Source organism: Gossypium raimondii, chromosome 9 (genome assembly GCF_025698545.1).
Source record: "Gossypium raimondii isolate GPD5lz chromosome 9, ASM2569854v1, whole genome shotgun sequence".
NCBI classification, from domain to species: domain Eukaryota; kingdom Viridiplantae; phylum Streptophyta; class Magnoliopsida; order Malvales; family Malvaceae; genus Gossypium; species Gossypium raimondii.
In genome coordinates this window covers 32,418,054-32,435,714 of record NC_068573.1, presented here as the reverse complement: position 1 = coordinate 32,435,714, position 17,661 = coordinate 32,418,054, and the positions used below count along the sequence as shown (strand labels likewise).

General features: G+C 31.4%; 2 protein-coding genes across 2 annotated transcripts; one reads left to right on the top strand and one right to left on the bottom strand.

The window, feature by feature from the left end:
- Nucleotides 1-6,250: 6,250 nt before the first annotated feature.
- On the bottom strand, nucleotides 6,251-11,082 carry LOC105799060 (nuclear poly(A) polymerase 4). Its single transcript, XM_012629410.2, is given in 12 exon segments — nucleotides 6,251-6,979; nucleotides 7,231-7,995; nucleotides 8,114-8,278; nucleotides 8,366-8,695; nucleotides 8,779-8,841; nucleotides 8,960-9,073; nucleotides 9,598-9,759; nucleotides 9,845-9,907; nucleotides 10,132-10,202; nucleotides 10,205-10,238; nucleotides 10,409-10,486; nucleotides 10,605-11,082. Coding segments are annotated over 12 exon segments (2,193 nt in total). The 5' UTR covers nucleotides 10,740-11,082; the 3' UTR covers nucleotides 6,251-6,766.
- Nucleotides 11,083-13,378: 2,296 nt separating this feature from the next.
- LOC105799059 (F-box protein SKP2A) lies at nucleotides 13,379-16,293 on the top strand. Its single transcript, XM_012629409.2, has 4 exons — nucleotides 13,379-13,540; nucleotides 14,678-15,026; nucleotides 15,097-15,238; nucleotides 15,723-16,293. Exons 2-4 carry the CDS (start codon nucleotides 14,691-14,693, stop codon nucleotides 16,091-16,093), a joined length of 849 nt encoding a protein of 282 aa, XP_012484863.1. The 5' UTR covers nucleotides 13,379-13,540; nucleotides 14,678-14,690; the 3' UTR covers nucleotides 16,094-16,293.
- The last annotated feature ends 1,368 nt before the right edge of the window (nucleotides 16,294-17,661 follow it).

The window sequence follows — 17,661 nt, the reverse complement described above, 5'->3', positions numbered from 1 at the left end:
AAATTATATTTAAAAAATAAAATATTTATTATATTTATGGTAGTGTTTTTTAATATAAATTATTTTTAATTGTTATAAATCTATTGATAAATGGATGCTCATATTGTTGAGTATGTCTCATATTTCAGTCAAATTTGAGAGATAAACTTCCAGTTAAACTTCGTTTATTTATTTTAGTTGAACTCGATTAGTCTAGGCTATTTTATTATTATTTGACCTATGAATTTGACCTATAAATAGGCTTTTTTACAACCTTAAAAAATACACTCATTAAAGATTAGAACTCATAACACTTTTGGAGAATTTTGTGTTTACGTTTTAAGGATTATTTATTTTTAGGTTTTGGGGTTTAGTTTTTATCTCCATCTTTTGTACTCTTCGTTCCTTTGCCATTATGGTAAAATTATATTTACTCGTGGTTTTTTATCCTCTTTGAAAAGGTTTTTCCACGTTAAATTTGTGTGTTCAATTTTTGAATTTCTTCCGCTATTTTTTAAACTTGTTCGTTGCTTAATCGGGTTGATTCCCAACAAATGATATCAGAGCTAGTTCAATTTTCGTAAATCAGCCTGTTCAGAGATGATAACAATAAGGTTTGACATTGAGAAGTTCGATGGTGTCACAAATTTCAATCTGTGGCAAGTTCGGATGATGACAATTTTAGTTCAGACTGACTTGAAAAAAGTCGTTATCGGGAAAAAAACCTGAAAATATAGATAAGATAGAATTGGAAGAACTTGATGAAAAGGCCTTGTCTATAATCCAGTTGTGCCTCGCGAATAGGGTATTGCAGGAGGTATTGATTGAGAAAACCTCATCCGCCTTCTGGAAAAAGTTAGAAACTCTTTATGCGACTAAGTCTCTGGCTAACTGTTTAATGTTAAAACAACGTCTATTTATGTTTCGCATGAACGAATGTGAGCTTCTTAGAGATCACATTAGTCAATTTATTTCTTTTTTGAATGATTTAAAGAATGTTGAGGTTAAGATTGACGATGAAGATTATGCTATGCTATTATTGTGCTCTTTACCCTCTTCATACAAGTCTTTCAGAGAGACTATGATTTATGGCAGAGACAAACTCTCATTCGAGGATGTGAAGGGTCATTTGTTGAGTAAATACAAACTCGACAATGAGTTTGGTTCGGATAGTAAGGTAGATAGACAAGCTTCTGTTTTGGTAGCATCAAAGAAGTGAGACAAAATGTGTCGCTATTATAAGAAGTCAGGTTACGTCAAAGAAGATGTTATAAACTGCGAAATAAAAAGACTGCTAAGAGTAACGAGGAAGATGTAGCTGGTGCTAATTTGACCGACGAAAGCAGTGATGATTTCCTGTTAGTGTCAACGAGCAATAGCTCCAAGCTTACATCCGAGTGGATCCTAGATTCGAGATGTTCTTTCTATATGTGTCTCAAAAGAAAATGGTTCTCCACATACCGTTCGGTTGAAGGTGGAGGTGTGCACATAGGAAACGATTCATCCAGTAAGGAAATCGATATTAGTACTGTTAAAATTAGGATGCACAATGGGACGATTAGGACACTCTTAGATGATAGGTATGTACTTGATTTACTAAAGAATCTTATCTTCTTGAGTATTTTAGACTCGAAAGGTTGCAGAATCAACATCGAGTCCAGCGGCATTAAAGTGTCTAGTGGGGATCTCGTTTTGTTAAAAGGTAAAAGGACCAATAGTCTTTATATTTTGGAAGGTTATACAGTGACCGGTAAAATCGGATGTCTCTCATCCGCTACAGAGTTGAAGTCAACTCATTTGGAGTGGAAGTAACTTGGTCATAAGAGGGGAAAAGGTATGACCATTTCGTTGAAGAGATATTCTCTTTTGGATGCAAGTTTTGAAAAGTTAGAGCACTATGTTCGTGAAAATCAAACCCGTATTAGTTTTGATTTGGCAGTGCACAAGTCGAAGGCTTGAAGTCTTCCAACTTCTAAGCACAGATTCAACTCAGTTAACTCCCTACATAGTTCAAGATAGACCCGTAATGGGCTTTGGCAAAGATGGCGTTGTAAAAATACGAGTCAATGTGGAGATTTGTTGAGTATGCCTCATATTTCAGTCAAATTTAAGAGATAATCTCCCAGTTAAACTCTGTTTATTTGTTTCAATCGAACTCTAATTAGTCTAGATTATTTTATTACTATTTGACCTAAGAATTTAGCTTATAAATAGCCTCTTTTACAACCTTAAAAAATACACCCATTAAAGATTAGAACTCATAACACTTTTGGAGAATTTTGTGTTTACGTTTTAAGGGTTATTTATTTTCGAGTATCGGAGTTTAGTTTTTATCTCTATCTTTTGTACTATTCGTTCTTTTGTCATTATAGTAAAATTATCTTTACCCTAGGTTTTCTTTTTATCCTTGTTGGAGGATTTTTTTCATGTTAAATTTGTGTGTTCAATTTCTCAATTTTTTCCGCTATTTTTTAAACTTATTCGTTGCTTAATTGGGTCAATTCCCAACACATATAACTCTTCAAACCTCCAAATTCATTCTTTTAAATATCAAATTGACTTGGTATATGATTTAAATATTTGAGATGGTATTCCTTTTAAGTTTTGATTCTATGGACTGTTTGTTGTTTTAAGTATATTATTTTTCATGAAAATGAATATTGATTGACTTATTTATGTCGCTATAATAGGTCCTATAATTAAATAATATATTTGACTAAAATATATTTAGTAGGCAAAATTGTATTGGTAAACTAATGAATTTTATTACTGTTCATATTTGATTTAGTTCAAATATAGATTATGTTCCTCTAATGTCTCTTCTTAATTTGGTTATACAATTTGAAATTTTTCAATATTAATACATGCATGTTCTAAAGAAATTTTTGAGGAATGTCTAAATTGATTTTTGGGTTGATTCTATTATAAAATTTCAAGTTTAATCACTTTCATTTTTAATTCTTGAATTATTTTGGTTGGAAACATTTTGTAAATTTAAAATTGAAATTGTTTATATTAATTTGGCCATTGGCATTTCTATGGACCTCATTTGTATTAATCAATTGTTGTTTGATAAGAAGCACAAAAAAAACTCGTGTGGTTTAATTTTGTAAATGACTTATATTTTTTCTATTATGCAACCCTAATAAACTTGCTACTTCTGTAGAGTTGTTAAAGGTAATTCATACGCTTTATATTATTTTCATAAATTATCTTCTAACCATTTCATTTCTATTCAACTACCACAAAACTTGTTCAACACATTGCCTAATAGTTCATTTAAATTGCATTCCAATCTCCAAAGCACACTACCTTCGTAACAACTGGCTTATCAACCGATAAATCGAGTTGTAATACTACATCCTCGAGTGTAATTGCACACTCACTACACGGAAGATAAAATATGTATGTCTCGGGCCTCTATCTTTCCAACAAAGCGCTAATAAGTGTAGGCTCCAATTTAGTCTCCCCGAGCATACGAGACACGTGCAAGAATCCTACCTCTTCCAAGTGTTCAATAACACATGGTGCCCTTGCGCTTAAATTGTGTATATATGTCTCGATAATCCGATCTTTGGTTTACTTATATAAACATAAAAAATTTAAACATATTAATAATATTAATAACTTAATAATTATATTATTTAAAAGAAAGAATGTAACAATATTTTCTTACCATTTGTAATTGGACATCGGAAATGTGTTTGTGATCCAAATGAATTAGAGGCATTAACATTTTTAAAATTATGAAAATAAAATAAAATCAAAAAAATTACAAAATAGAAAATTGAGACAAGAAGAATTTGGGAGAAATCGAATGAAAAAATTGAGAATAAAATAGTTGAGAGGATTGAGACAATAGGATTGAGTGGAAAAGAGAGAGAGAGAGAGAGAGAGAAAATACGTAGGGTATATATAGAGAAAAAGTAGCCGTTTGAAAAAAAAATTGACCTTTGGAAGCTTACCATTGGGACAAAAATGCCTCCTGCAGGAGACATTTTTAGCTGAGGTGGCAACATAGAGATTGAAAGTGCGTCTAAAAAAATGGCTTATTTCCCTAAATTTTGAGAAAAACCGCTTAAAATCTTAATTTTTGTTTTAAAATGACATACTTTCCTAATTCTCCCCATTTAAAATCTTTTATTTACAACTTCAACTAAAGTTTTATTATTGATGAATATGTTATATTTCAAATTTATTTAATCTCATTATTTAATTTTTGTAAATAATTTTATATACATAAATAAAAATAAAATAAATACGAAATGGTATACCAAATGCAGTTGGTATCGATGCATACCAATATCAATAGAAGATCGATATGTCCATTGATATAATACTAACTACCTTGAATGAAGGTATGAAGCTTAAAAATATATATAACAAAGATGTGCTTTTAATTAAAAATTTGAGATTAAGTCGAGATTGAGTTTAGATAAAACTCGTCTCGCTTCACCTGAAAATTTATCAATGTACTCATCTTTTAATTTTATAATTAATTTTATATATTTTAATTGAAAGTTTAAAATTTTATATGATTTTACAACATTTTAACTATTTTATATTTTCTAATTAGATTTTCTATAATATGTGTTTTATTAAAAATATGTAATATTTCAACATAAATGAGGATTAAGTAAATTTTTTTGAGTGGTTAAATTTTTAAATAAATTTAGGTTGGAGACAAAGGTTAGAGGTAGAGTAAGAGATAAAGTTTATTTTTATACAACTAGTTTCTTATATCACATATGTTACATATGCATTTGTTACAATTAAATAATTTAATTTAACTAAATTTCATTAATGTAAGTAATTATTATTTAAATATACATGATTAATTATATATAAAATATTTTCTTAGTGTATAAATAAACAATTTATTGTAATTTATGGAGTGTGGCTTACATTTCGGACGAAATAAGGTTGATGTGGGGGTGAGGAAGAGTCGATGTCTCAACGAGAAGATTAACCACATCTCGACGACGCAATGAATGACATCCCGACGAGGCAACGTGTTACCCACTAAATTGGATTTCTTCTCATAGTTAAACTCTTATCTTTTTTCAATTAAACTCTAATAGCTCTAGGATATTCTAATCAGATTAGTCACGAATTTTAGCCTATGAATAGGGCTTTTAGCATTCCTAGAGAGTTAGAATAACAACAACAAAATTAAGAGAGTTTGTGGGAATTTTGAGAAAATATTGTAATTCAAGTTTGGGGTTTCTTTGTTTCTCCATCTTGTAGTCTCCTTTTTGGTTTTTAGTGAAATTTTCTTTATCTGTGATTTTTTTGTCTTCTTTGAAGAGATTTTTTTCACGTAAATATTTGTGTCCAATTTCTTCAGTTCTCGTTCGTGTTCATTGCATAACCCGAATTTAACCCAACATAATTCAAGATGATATAAAATGTAATTAATATTGATCAAACTTTATCTATTAAAATTGTTAGTTTTAATATGATAATATTTTCATATGTTTAAGTAAAGAAAAATTTACCTGAAACTAGTAAGAAATAATTTAAGATAATATGATATTATTTATTTATAGACTTGAATAGTCTAAATTATAATAAAATGCGATTCAACATGAATATATTATGGAAGACTGTCTATTCAATATATTGTTATTCTTAATATATTAATACGTAAAGTAAGAAATAATTTAAATAATAAGACATTGCTTTGAATAATATTATTATTAGAATAAAATGCAATTCAGATTTTATCTTTTCCCAAACTCTCTCAATTTGAGTAAGTTTATATCCAATTATATTTATGATTAGAATTTAATATTGTAAATTATATTATAAAAATTAAAATGGGATTGAAATAAGTACAAGTAGTTTTCTTATGGAAATTGATTTTCCTAAAATTTAAGATACAAATACAATAAGATCACCTTAACATGAGAAGAAGAAAATAGGCTACTTCGTTTTATTGATTCGAAGTAGTAGCACTAACAAAATCCTACCCACTTTTCCATCCTCTGCAATCAAAATCACTACTATTATTAAACATTAAATAATAAAACCAAGAAATGATTCTACTTCAATGGAAATACATGTATTAAGTACCAAGTTTATTTCAAATTAGCTAATTTACTAATAAGTTAGTAAATTATCAAGTTCAAATATTTCGATTCATGTCTTGTGATAACCAGTGTTAACCATTTCTAAATGAATTAGTTTTGCCATTTATCCATGATGGAATTTCGTATTCACATTATGTACAAATGTTAGTAATAATAATAACCTTCCATACAATCCAAAATCCCATCTAACAATGTTATAATATTATATTAAAAAAATAAGGTTTATTACAATACATGGCAGCAAGAACAATCACCTCTCTACCCAAACTAAAAACTAGACCTTCACCCTTCAACCTCACCTACACCTTTTTTTATACAATTTACACATCTCAACCTTTCCTCTAAAACCCTGCAACCTTTTCTTCCATAAAAGAAAGTAAAAAAACTAGATCAAAACCTTTTTTTTTTTCTTTTAAATAATCATTGATTTTTTTCCCTTTTTTTCTCCTTTTTTTTTTTTTTGTGAAAACAAATGTCAAGTGAAAAAAGCTGTGCAGACAAGGGAAAAAAAGGTACCCATATCCCAAAAGATCTTCAGGTTCTGCCAAGGGACGTGTGCCTAAAAGTAAGAAACAAACGCCGGTACCTAAAATACTACTTACCAAACTGCTGGCTTTCTCTGTCGGGTTTTTTTTCTTGTCGGATCAACAATGGTTGCATAGATGATACACCGATCTAAACTCGAGATCCTTGCGTCATGCTGTTGATGCCAAACTCAACCTGTTATACAAAGCAACAACAAAAGAAACACCAAAAGAAAGCAGTATAAAGAAAAACATTGCACATGGAACACAAAAAAAGAAGTCTATTAAGATTTCGAATACAAACCTTATCACAGGATTCTGCACAGATTCTGAATCAACAACTCCGTTCATGGACTTAAGAACCACGCCAACCACAGTTTTTGGCTTCACAACAGAAAAACAACAAACAAAAACATATAGCTTAGGTAAAGAAGTTGACTCAACGGATCAAAATATAGCACGAGGAGGGAGACAATAGGTTATTTGAAGCTTGAACTAGTAAGAGTCGTTCATCTCGAGGATCATGTAGTGCCCAACTTGAAGTTTATATACTACTATGGCAACAAACATAAAAATTATGGAGCAGAAAAAACATAATTTTCATTAAGGAAATTTATGGAACTTCAATCCAAAACCTCTAAATCTTTCAGCAATCCATCTTGGAACACTTTGTTCTGATCAGCATGTTCGTCCTCCACAGAAGATTTTAGATCGTCACTGGAATCACTCTGAGAAGACGATGGGTTATCGTCACCTACATTGCTCCCTTCACTACTACCTGCTGTAGATTCATTCCCAATATCCTCATGTGAGCAAGAGCTGATACCACTGGAATTTGATGATGTATTGGCTTCAGCTAATCTATTCATTTCATCTAGATCTGATGTAGAACAACCTGTGCAAGCGCTGCCAAGCTTGCGACTAACAATCTCGGGAGAAACTGATTGATTCCTATCAGGACTCCTCCGTTTATCCAGCCTACTTTGCTCACTATTTTCTCCATCGGGATCCTTCTTCCTTTTAAGGCATTTCTCACCAGATTCAGCTTGATATGCAACACCATTGTTGCGAGATATTTTGTAAGACGGCTGCTGGGGAGTAAGGTGTAGATTCCGAGAACGTTTACAGCCATCTGGGTAAACATAAGCCGGAAGCTGCTTTCTACGGACATGGGATACATAGATTTCCATCCCAGGCTTCCAAAACATGTACATACTTATTGAATGGCGGAACTCATCAACTGACCCACGAATATCAAACTGTTGACCTTCTTGAACTATTTCTCCATGTTTCCTTTGTAAACCCATAAAAAATGCACAATGGGCACATGGCTTGGAGGCATCTACATAATCCTGAGCATAAGGATGGCACTGCAACTTTCCATAAGTGTCTCGCTCAATCTGTGAACAATACACATAAAATACAGATGAGATAAAAACAGAAACATCAACAATGATGTCTTTGTTTCATGAAGGATCACAAAATTTAAAAACCATGCTATAAAGGCACAAAAATTACCATCAAAGTCAGCTGCCTCAGACGGGATTCCACCCAGCCTTTCCAAGAACGTAAGTCATCAGCATCAGCTGCAAGAATGTCCACCTGCAGATAGTTGGTGTAGCTTTGGAAGAACAAGTAAGGCTCAAACAGAGCACTCCACTTTGCTTTATTCAGCTCAATATTCTGGATTTGAATTTGAAAGGATAAGGATCAGTATAATTGTTTGGCCAAAATTATCAGTAAAGAGGAATTGGTTCTCCATTATCTCACCTCACACACGTTGTTACCATATTGGAACTGCTCCATCATGACTCGAAGCGTACTTGTAGACACATTATAGCTAGAATTCATGCATGGATAGGCAGGTGTGATAATTGGCATATGATGAGTCCTATCACGAGGGTTTTTACGAGGATCCCAAACAGAAAATCCGAGTCTATCTTCTTCAATTGCACAAAGCATAACTGGGTTTGGCCAACGCCACTGGGTAAAGACCCTAAAAAATCGTGAAACAAGCATACTTGGAGCTGCATTAGGATAAAGTTGGCAAATTCGAGCTACAAGAAGCGCCCAGTTAACACCCCCGAGAAATCCAGTCACCTGAAAATGGAGATTTATGTTAAAATAAATAGAGACACTAGACTGAATAAAATTAGAAGAGTATGAAGGAGAAGAAGACTTACATTGGAATAAACACCACGCCTTTTAGCCCAAAACTTCAGACATCGGAGTGTTGTGCGAAAATGCTACAACATTAAAAGAACATGCAGCTTAGTAGATGATATAGACCATCAACAATTATAATATAAGACAGGAAAATAAACTAAATTTTGAAGATCAAGTATTTGATTAGCAGCACTTCACCTCAACATTCGGCACCAGTTTCAGAATTTGATCTGCAACCCTGCAGCCATTAAGACTTCGAACAGTAGGCTCATCAACATTGTACAGTACTGAAATGTCCGAGATGTCCAGATCCTGTCCCCAAGCAAGCATTTATCAAATATATGCTAACCACATAAAAATCAAGATAGTCTTCACCTACTTGTTCATCACAAAGCATAGAAGCTCAAACAACTAGACAGGAGTGAGAAGCAAAATAACTCCCTAGAACACATTTTGACTACATAATTCTTAGAAAGGAAAAACAATCAAACAAATAAGAGTGGGAAAAAATGGTATATTCTAACAAATGAAACATATTAAGTCATATTAGCAGACTTCTTAAAAGAAGCAATGTGAAGGACTGAAGGGAGGTGACATAGGCAGATACGAACACCAACAAAGAGAGAAAGGGCACAACTTTAGATGCTTGAAGACAAAATAAAGATGGGATATGGAGAGAAGAGAAGCACATTCATAACCTTCAATACAATTCTTAAAATTGAGCAAGCACTGATGAGCAATATCCAACAACAAGACACTAGAAATTAATGTACAGTAGCATAAACAGGTGCTTATTTCAAATAGAATTTTTAAAGTAAAAGGTGGTTCAGACTCACATGAGGGACAACCAAATGAGAGATGCTTGCATAAAGAAGATCAATTGGTATTCCACTAAACTTGAATCTCAATACAGGGACATGAGCATCCGGAACTGGTTGTAACTCTGTAACTTCTTCCCTTTCTGCCAGGATGTTGTGCAGTACAAAGAAGAAATCTTCCTGGTTAAGACACCAAATCAAGGGGTGAATAAATTATTCGTGTTTGCAAATCATTCAAAGAGTCACTAATGGATTAAGTATTTACCTCTCGGCTCACATAAGATGGTCCCACACATAGAGCGTCTATGTCAGATCCAGGTCCATGAACCTACACACAATAAAACTTAACCAATATATCTTCACACAGAACATAATTACAGCGAAACATATCATAAATGTGTAACAAAAAACAATAAAAAGAAGTTCCTAGTAACATCAGCAAGCTTTCAACCCCATCAGTCAACATTGAAGTTATGTTATAGCCAGCATAGTTATTCAAGTGTGAATACCATAAGCGCCATACAACAAGAAAGAAAAACATAAGACACTCACCCCAAGTCGATAAGAACCAAAAGTAAAAATGACTGCCTTTGCATCCTCAACCATCTGATCAGTGTAACCCTCAAACGAGTAAGTTGCTTAACCCAATTTGTCACAATCTGAACACAGTGAAGAGAGATATCACCAAAACTAGGCTACATTGAACAAAAAGTTCAACATATTTCAAACCAAAGTAACAATAATTGCTTCCCATTACTTAAACAATCTAATTGTAGGTAACATAGCACTAACACTATCTCTAGAGGGAGAAAATATTGCAGGCAATTACCTCTTGAATTTGACCAAGAACTTCTTCTCTCTTTGATGCTTCCTCTTTACTCTCATATAGCCCAGCTTGCACCAAAAACTGTAAACAAATTTCCATACAAAACAAACAAAAGAACATGAATAGATAAATAAATAAAATAAACAATACCCCCACCCTCCCCCCCCAAAAAAAAAGACAGATATTTCCCTACATATACCTTTTCCAAATCACGACTTCTTTGTATGTCGGCTGCGGTGGGGCCCGCCATGGAAATCGGCTTTGTCACACCATACTGCGTCACTGGCGCTGCTATCGGCGCCTGCGAACCACATAATCCCTCTGAACTCACCATCTCTAATCAATAGATAACCGTTTACCGCCAAAAAATGAAAACCCTAGAATTTCCGACTCAAAGCAGAAACCAATCGTTGCCCAAAAAGAAAATTTCTTCGATCGAGTAAATCAAAGAAGACGCAAAAACCACAAGGAAATTATGGGAAAGAAAGGGAAAATTTTGAAGGAAAAAAAAAAGGAAAGTTTCTCAAAAGGCAAAATTGAAGCCAAGAAAAAAAAACAAAAGGAGAATGAAAAAAAAAAGGAGAAAATTGAGAGAGGTCGGCAACGATGGAAGGGATGATTTTTCGGGGAGAATTTGTAAACCTAAGAAGAAATAATAAAAATGGGTAGATTAATTGGTTTAAATATCTTTTATCTTATATATATAGATGTGTATAATATATAATATATTTCTAACTCGTAAAGGAGTCTATACCCTACTCGATTTCTACTTACTTCTTGTATTCTGGATAAGTTGTATATTTATTTTATTATAATATCTTTTATAGTTTTAAATTTCAATCGTCTTCAAATTATTATTTTAATTTTTTAAAATTTTAAATTTTTATATATTTTTAGAATTTTCTTAAAATATATATTTTGAATTTTTAAATATTTTAAATTTTAAAAATTATTTTAATTTTTTTGTAATTTTGTTGAGAGAGATTAATTTGTTTATTTTCAAAATTATTAGGGACCTAAAGAATATTTAGGCCAATTTTTATTCAAACTATTCAAATCTTGTAATAATGCTAACATAAAAGTAATTCTAAAATTTAATTAGCTATGTCATGTTTCAACTTAAATCATTTTATAATTTTTATATTTTTATAATACAACATTTATATATAATTTATATATTTTAATTTAATATCATTTAATAATATTTTAACCTTATTTATAATTTTATTTTACATGCAAAAGCTCATTTTAAAATATAATCATCTTTTAAATAGTTTTACAACTATTTCTTTAATGTTTCAATCATTTTAATTAATTTTAAGCACAATTAAGTAATATAGATTTTATTTTAAACATTTTATAGTAATTAAAATAAAAGCTGATAGGGCGGTGAAATTAATTAAATACCATATCTCCGTCCACATTTTTTAATTGAAAATTAATTTTGTTATTTAAAATTTAAAAATATCAAATTTTAATTTTAATTCAATTATTAATAAAAATATAACCAATTATTGAAGAAAAGGATATATATTGATAAAAATGAATATGCGTTACATTTAATTAATTTGTTTTATAGTAGTTAATGCATTTATAAATAAATTGTTATTGTATTATATGGTATTGTTATTGGATTATATGGTGCATAGGTGAATTGTTATTGGATTATTGAATTGAATTGTTACGGTTTAGATTCAATATCGAGACAATGACTAAATTGAATATAATAGAAAGTTGTATGAATTGATTGATATGTGGTAATTGGTATGAAATGTATTTAAAAGCATCACACAACAAAAAGATTTTGGAGTAAATGTTTATATCAAAAGAATATAAGAAATATAGTTATTTGGTTTTTTTTTAAACAATCTTATTACAGGTTTTGATCATATCTGTTTTTTTTTTATAGTCTCTCCCCAACCCATAAATAGGAGGATAATGCGCTTTAACGCATCTAAACTCACATCCTCTTGTATTGACAATATTACTCATCGAACTAAGACTCAATCAAAAGTTATTTGATTTTTAAATATTTCTTATTGAAATGATTTAATTTAATTAAACAGAATGCAATTTGGAAATTGATAGATTATGACTACATCTTTTGAAGATTAAAAGATAATTTTAAGAAAAAAAAAGAGAAGATTTCCGACATTTGAAAAATAATGTAAAGATTAAAACAATTAAATTTTAATCGTAATCGTTATAAAAGATAATTATATAATCAAAATATTTGATTTGATAATTGCTTTAATTTATGTAATTATAATAACTTGTCATTTAAAATTAATTTAAAACAAATAGCATATTTAAGGTTTACTATTAACATTTAAAATTGGTGGGAAAATGAGAAAATTTTAAAAGGGAAATAATTTAAATATATTTCATTCAGCCTATTAAAAAGATCCCATTTATACCGATTTACTTTAAATTATGAAAATTATTTGGTTTAATTCAATTTATAATTTTAATATAAAATATTTTAGCAGCAAGTTTTAAGTCTCAAATTAGAAGAAATATGTTTTATTGTACATGTGGTAAAAATTGAAAAGGACATTAGTCCAACTGTCCAAGAACCAAGAAGTTTGTGATGCTTAAAACCTCATACCTTGGAATTAAATATTGATGTGAAATTAGAGCAGAAGTTTGTAATGATTATCAAGATGATGATAAAAAAATTTAAATAGAAAAATGAATTTATAATGTAATAAAGCATAAAGGCTTCGACGTAAAATAATAATAAGGGAAATGAGGTAGATTAAGGCCCCATCCTTCTACACGTTTTAGAAGGACTTTTGGCTAAAAAAGTCCTTTTCCCATAAAAGGAATGAAGAATAGCCTCCTTTTCTTCAGAAAATTTCACCATTAGAAAAGGACTTCTTTCCGGATGAAAAGCTAAAAATTTCTCCTTTTCTTCAGCTTAAAATGCTTTTGGCTGAAAATTGACCAAATTAACCTGTCGTCTTATCCCACAAACTTTCTTTCCCCTCCTCTGCTGGTTCTTTGGAACTGTCTTCTCTCACAAACGTGCTTTTGGCTGAAAAGAATAGATATTTGATTTCTCATTCAGGATAGCTGCTACTGCTTTGAGGCAACCCTCCAGTGCTTAAGAGCTTAAAAGATACCCAGGAGAAGGTACGTTGGTTTGTTTAAATACATAGCTATTTTTGATGCTCCCCAATTTGTAAAACCTGTGCTCCCCAGTTCTGCTGGAAACGCTACAGTCTAACCTAAATATGTAAAACCTTTTTGTATCCTATTTATGAATTTACGAAACTGCTTGATCTTTTTTTTTTTTTGAAAATTCATTTCATTTCATTGATTGTTTTGGCTCATGATTTTTATCGCTTTAAATGTTTCTTTCCTTTTTTTCCTCATCTTCTTTATTTGTTGACCTTTCTTGGTCGGCTCATCGATTTCAATTATTTGAGCTCTTAGAGTTGGATATTTTTAGATGCAAGCGTGACCTGCCTAGCTCTTCAATGTTTTCGGCGATTTGTTGCATAATTTATGTCTAAGATTAAGATCATGTTTTGCCGATTTGATTTAGTTTTTGCATTTTCTTTGTCTGAAATTATGACTAGCGAAGCTTCATCTTCTTTTTCTTTAAGATGTAATTCCCTTTGATTGAACCTGCATTTCCTACCCATCTTGAGATGTCTGGGTCAACCTCATAAAGTTCCATTTTCAGTTAGCCCTTGATTATTGCCTTTACAATTGCCCGTGTCACTTTCTGTTTTAACTATAATTAACCAGCAAACTTGCATGATTTTTTGTTGAAGTACCATTCATTTGGCTATGCTTTTGATTTTTGAACCTTCATAAATGATACGAGTTTACAAATAATATATTTGCCATTGTTCCCTTTTATGAATCTTGAAGAAAGTATTTGGTTAATTTAGGAAGATGTATTCAGTGTTCTCCAAGTTTGTAGCACCTAGTACGTTAGTTTCTGATAGGTAGGATAAAATAATGCATGACTTTGAAAACACTCTCCTAGTCGGGTTTATCAATTCTTAAATATATTTATCAATGTATATTAGTGGTTATGGTAGTATTTTTGTCCCCCCTTGATGCTTATTAACTTGCTTAAAATTTAATCTTAGTAGTAATGGTTAAAGCTTGTTTGATGTGGAGATGTTGAAATATCTTATATCTACCTTATTGGTTGGAAACTTTTTTATATTATGCTTGGCTGCATTTAGATTTGTCATTTTACTTGTGGTAGTTTACTTCCTCGCTAAAATTGGGTTGTGTGGTATCTTGCTGCAGGTGCTGGAAGAACATGAACAACTTGGTTCTATCTCTTGCTCCTAAATTTACCAAATTGCTAACTCTCGTGCTACGCCAAGAAAATCCGCAGCTTGAGGACACTGCTGTTGAGACGATTGCGAAATTCTGTCATGATCTGCAGGATCTGGACCTCAGCAAAAGTTTCAAGCTTGGTGATCGCTCATTGTATGCTTTGTCCCATGGTTGTCGTAATCTTACAAAACTTAACATCAGTGGCTGCACATCATTCAGTGATGAAGGTCTTGAATATTTGACTAAATTTTGTCGAAAACTAAAAATATTAAATCTCTGTGGATGCATTAAAGCTACAACTGACTGCGCATTGCAGGTATGAACAATACTATTATTTACTTGCTGATTAGAATGTTGACTTACTTGAGTCAGAAATATTGGTATAGGCTATTGGACAGAACTGCAATATGTTGCACTCTTTAAATCTGGGATGGTGTGACAACGTTGGTGATCTAGGAGTTACGAGTCTAGCATATGGATGCCCTGATCTCAGATGCCTTGACTTGTGTGGCTGTGTCCGCATAACAGGTATTGCTTTCATTGGGTTCATATTCGGTATTTGCAATGTAGTATAACTTATTTCTTTGACATTGAAATTCAACATATTGTTTCAGTTCCAAATTCCAACACTCTAGCTTAATTCATCCCCTTTTGAAATTTGACATGGCATTTTGCTTCCACGTATATCTAGTGAAGTCTGGCAGCACCTAGTGCTAATGGTTGTCGGTAGACACAATTTAAAATTATGCATTCGTATTCTCAAATGTGGATACCATCTATTTATTGACTTTAAATTGGCTTCCCTATAATCCAATTTAAAACATATGTGAAGTTTACATGAGAGTGGACTACAATATCAAGAAACTTTTACCGTCATTTCTAGCTTCTGAAGCAGGTTGATGTTCAGTCTTTGAATAACTAAGCTTGTTTACCATTTTCACTTTCAAGAACGGAAGGCAAACATTGCATGCTTTAAAGATGAGGACTGATTAGCTTTTACATTGTATTGCAGATGATAGCGTGATTGCTTTGGCGAGTGGATGTCTCCATTTGAGGTCGCTTGGTCTGTACTATTGCCGGAATATCACAAACAGGGAAATGTACTCACTGGCTCACAGCCGAGTGAAGAACAAGGCTTCAATTTGGCAGCCGATGAAGGGTAGATATGATGAGGAAGGTCTTAGAAGTCTGAATATAAGCCAGTATACTGCACTGACTCCTTCAGTTGTTCAGGCATTATGTGACACGTTCCCCGCTCTTCACACCTGCTCTGGAAGGCATTCCCTCGTCATGAGCGGCTACTTGAACTTAACGTCCGTGCATTGCGCTTGTGCGGTCCAATCACACCGCACACTAAACAGTATTCTCCATACAGCTCATTGAAAGGGGACGTTAAATCTAATGTTGATATTGTAAGTAAATGTACTACAAGGTCTTAGAAATCTTCAGGCGTTGTGATCTGGTCTGTTGAGTTGTGAATTATGCAGTGTTTCTCTTTCGGAAGCCAAACTTTGCCGTTTTCACATTGCTTATGGTCTTAATGATGAATTTGGGACTTTCTCAATCGTAAATATAAAATTAGTTAAAACACATGATAAATGCATGAACTGCAAATCAATTTCTTTTATTTCTGTTGACGGACACTGATTGAAAATAATGCACTGAAATTTAGATGAAATTGAACACGAGAATCACAACATTTAAACAAATTTATATGGAATCTTCACTTTATTTAAGTACTAAATAAAATAATTTATAACTATTTTTATGAAGTGTTTATTTTAAAATAATAAGAGTTATATATTCAAATACATTTTAAAATAAAATAATACAAATGTGTTAAAAGCATTAATTAAAAATAAAAATAATTTTATAATAATACAATCGTGTCAATATCTAATTACAAATATTTAATTTTTATATTTAAATATTTAAATATAGTTTATATATTCTAATTAAATTTTATAAATAATTAATATTAATTACTTATAAATATTTAAAATTAATATTATATATTAAAATATTAACAATAAGTCATAATAAATTATTTTTTTATATTTTTGCTAAAATATCATAATATTAACTAATTTGAACATTATTTAAATACATATTTGTTACTTTATAATATCATGTCTAAAATGGACATTTTATTCTTCAAAAGCACTTTTTGACAGCAATGCCAAACACTCAAATTTCTCAAAAGCACTTCTCAAAAGCACTTCTCAAAAACAATAAATAACTGGCCCTAAGAAATTGAAAAGTAGAAATAATGGACGGATGAAAATGAAATAAAATTGTTAAATAAGGGAAGAAGTAAGAAAAGAGAAGGTGGAGATAAGGAGAGAGAGACAAGAGGTTAAAGGGTTAGTTCATCTGGAGAGACCAAGAGTTGAGAATGGGAAAGAGGAACGGATTCGGGGCTTAAGGGGTTAATCTCTTTTCTATTTTTGAAAGGGTATTTATAAGAGAGGTCTTTTTGTCCTGTAGTGTGACGTGGTAGGCTCTTATTGTGAGCATACAAACATGGTGTACGTGAGGTGCCGATAAAAAATAGTGAACCAAGATCGTATTCAAATTATTTGACTCGATAAATAAAGATTTGAATTTGACATGAAAAAAAAACACCAAATAAATTTAGGAAAACAACAAAAACATAAATAACTAAAATAAGAAATTTAAGAAATATTCAAAACAATAAATAAAAAAATGAAAAAATAACATAAAAGTAGAAGATGGATCGAATAAACCGATTGATAGATGGATAAGTGTCAAATTGAACCCTTTGAGATATAACTCCCAACAAACTCAATGAACGGCTCTAATCAACCCTCCAAGAAATTATCCTTAGTGAGTTGAAGGATAAGAATGAATTCCCACAACTCCATAAAGAAAATCGAGAAGAAAACTATTTCTAATAATCACAAGAAAGAAATTTACATAAAGAAACTAAC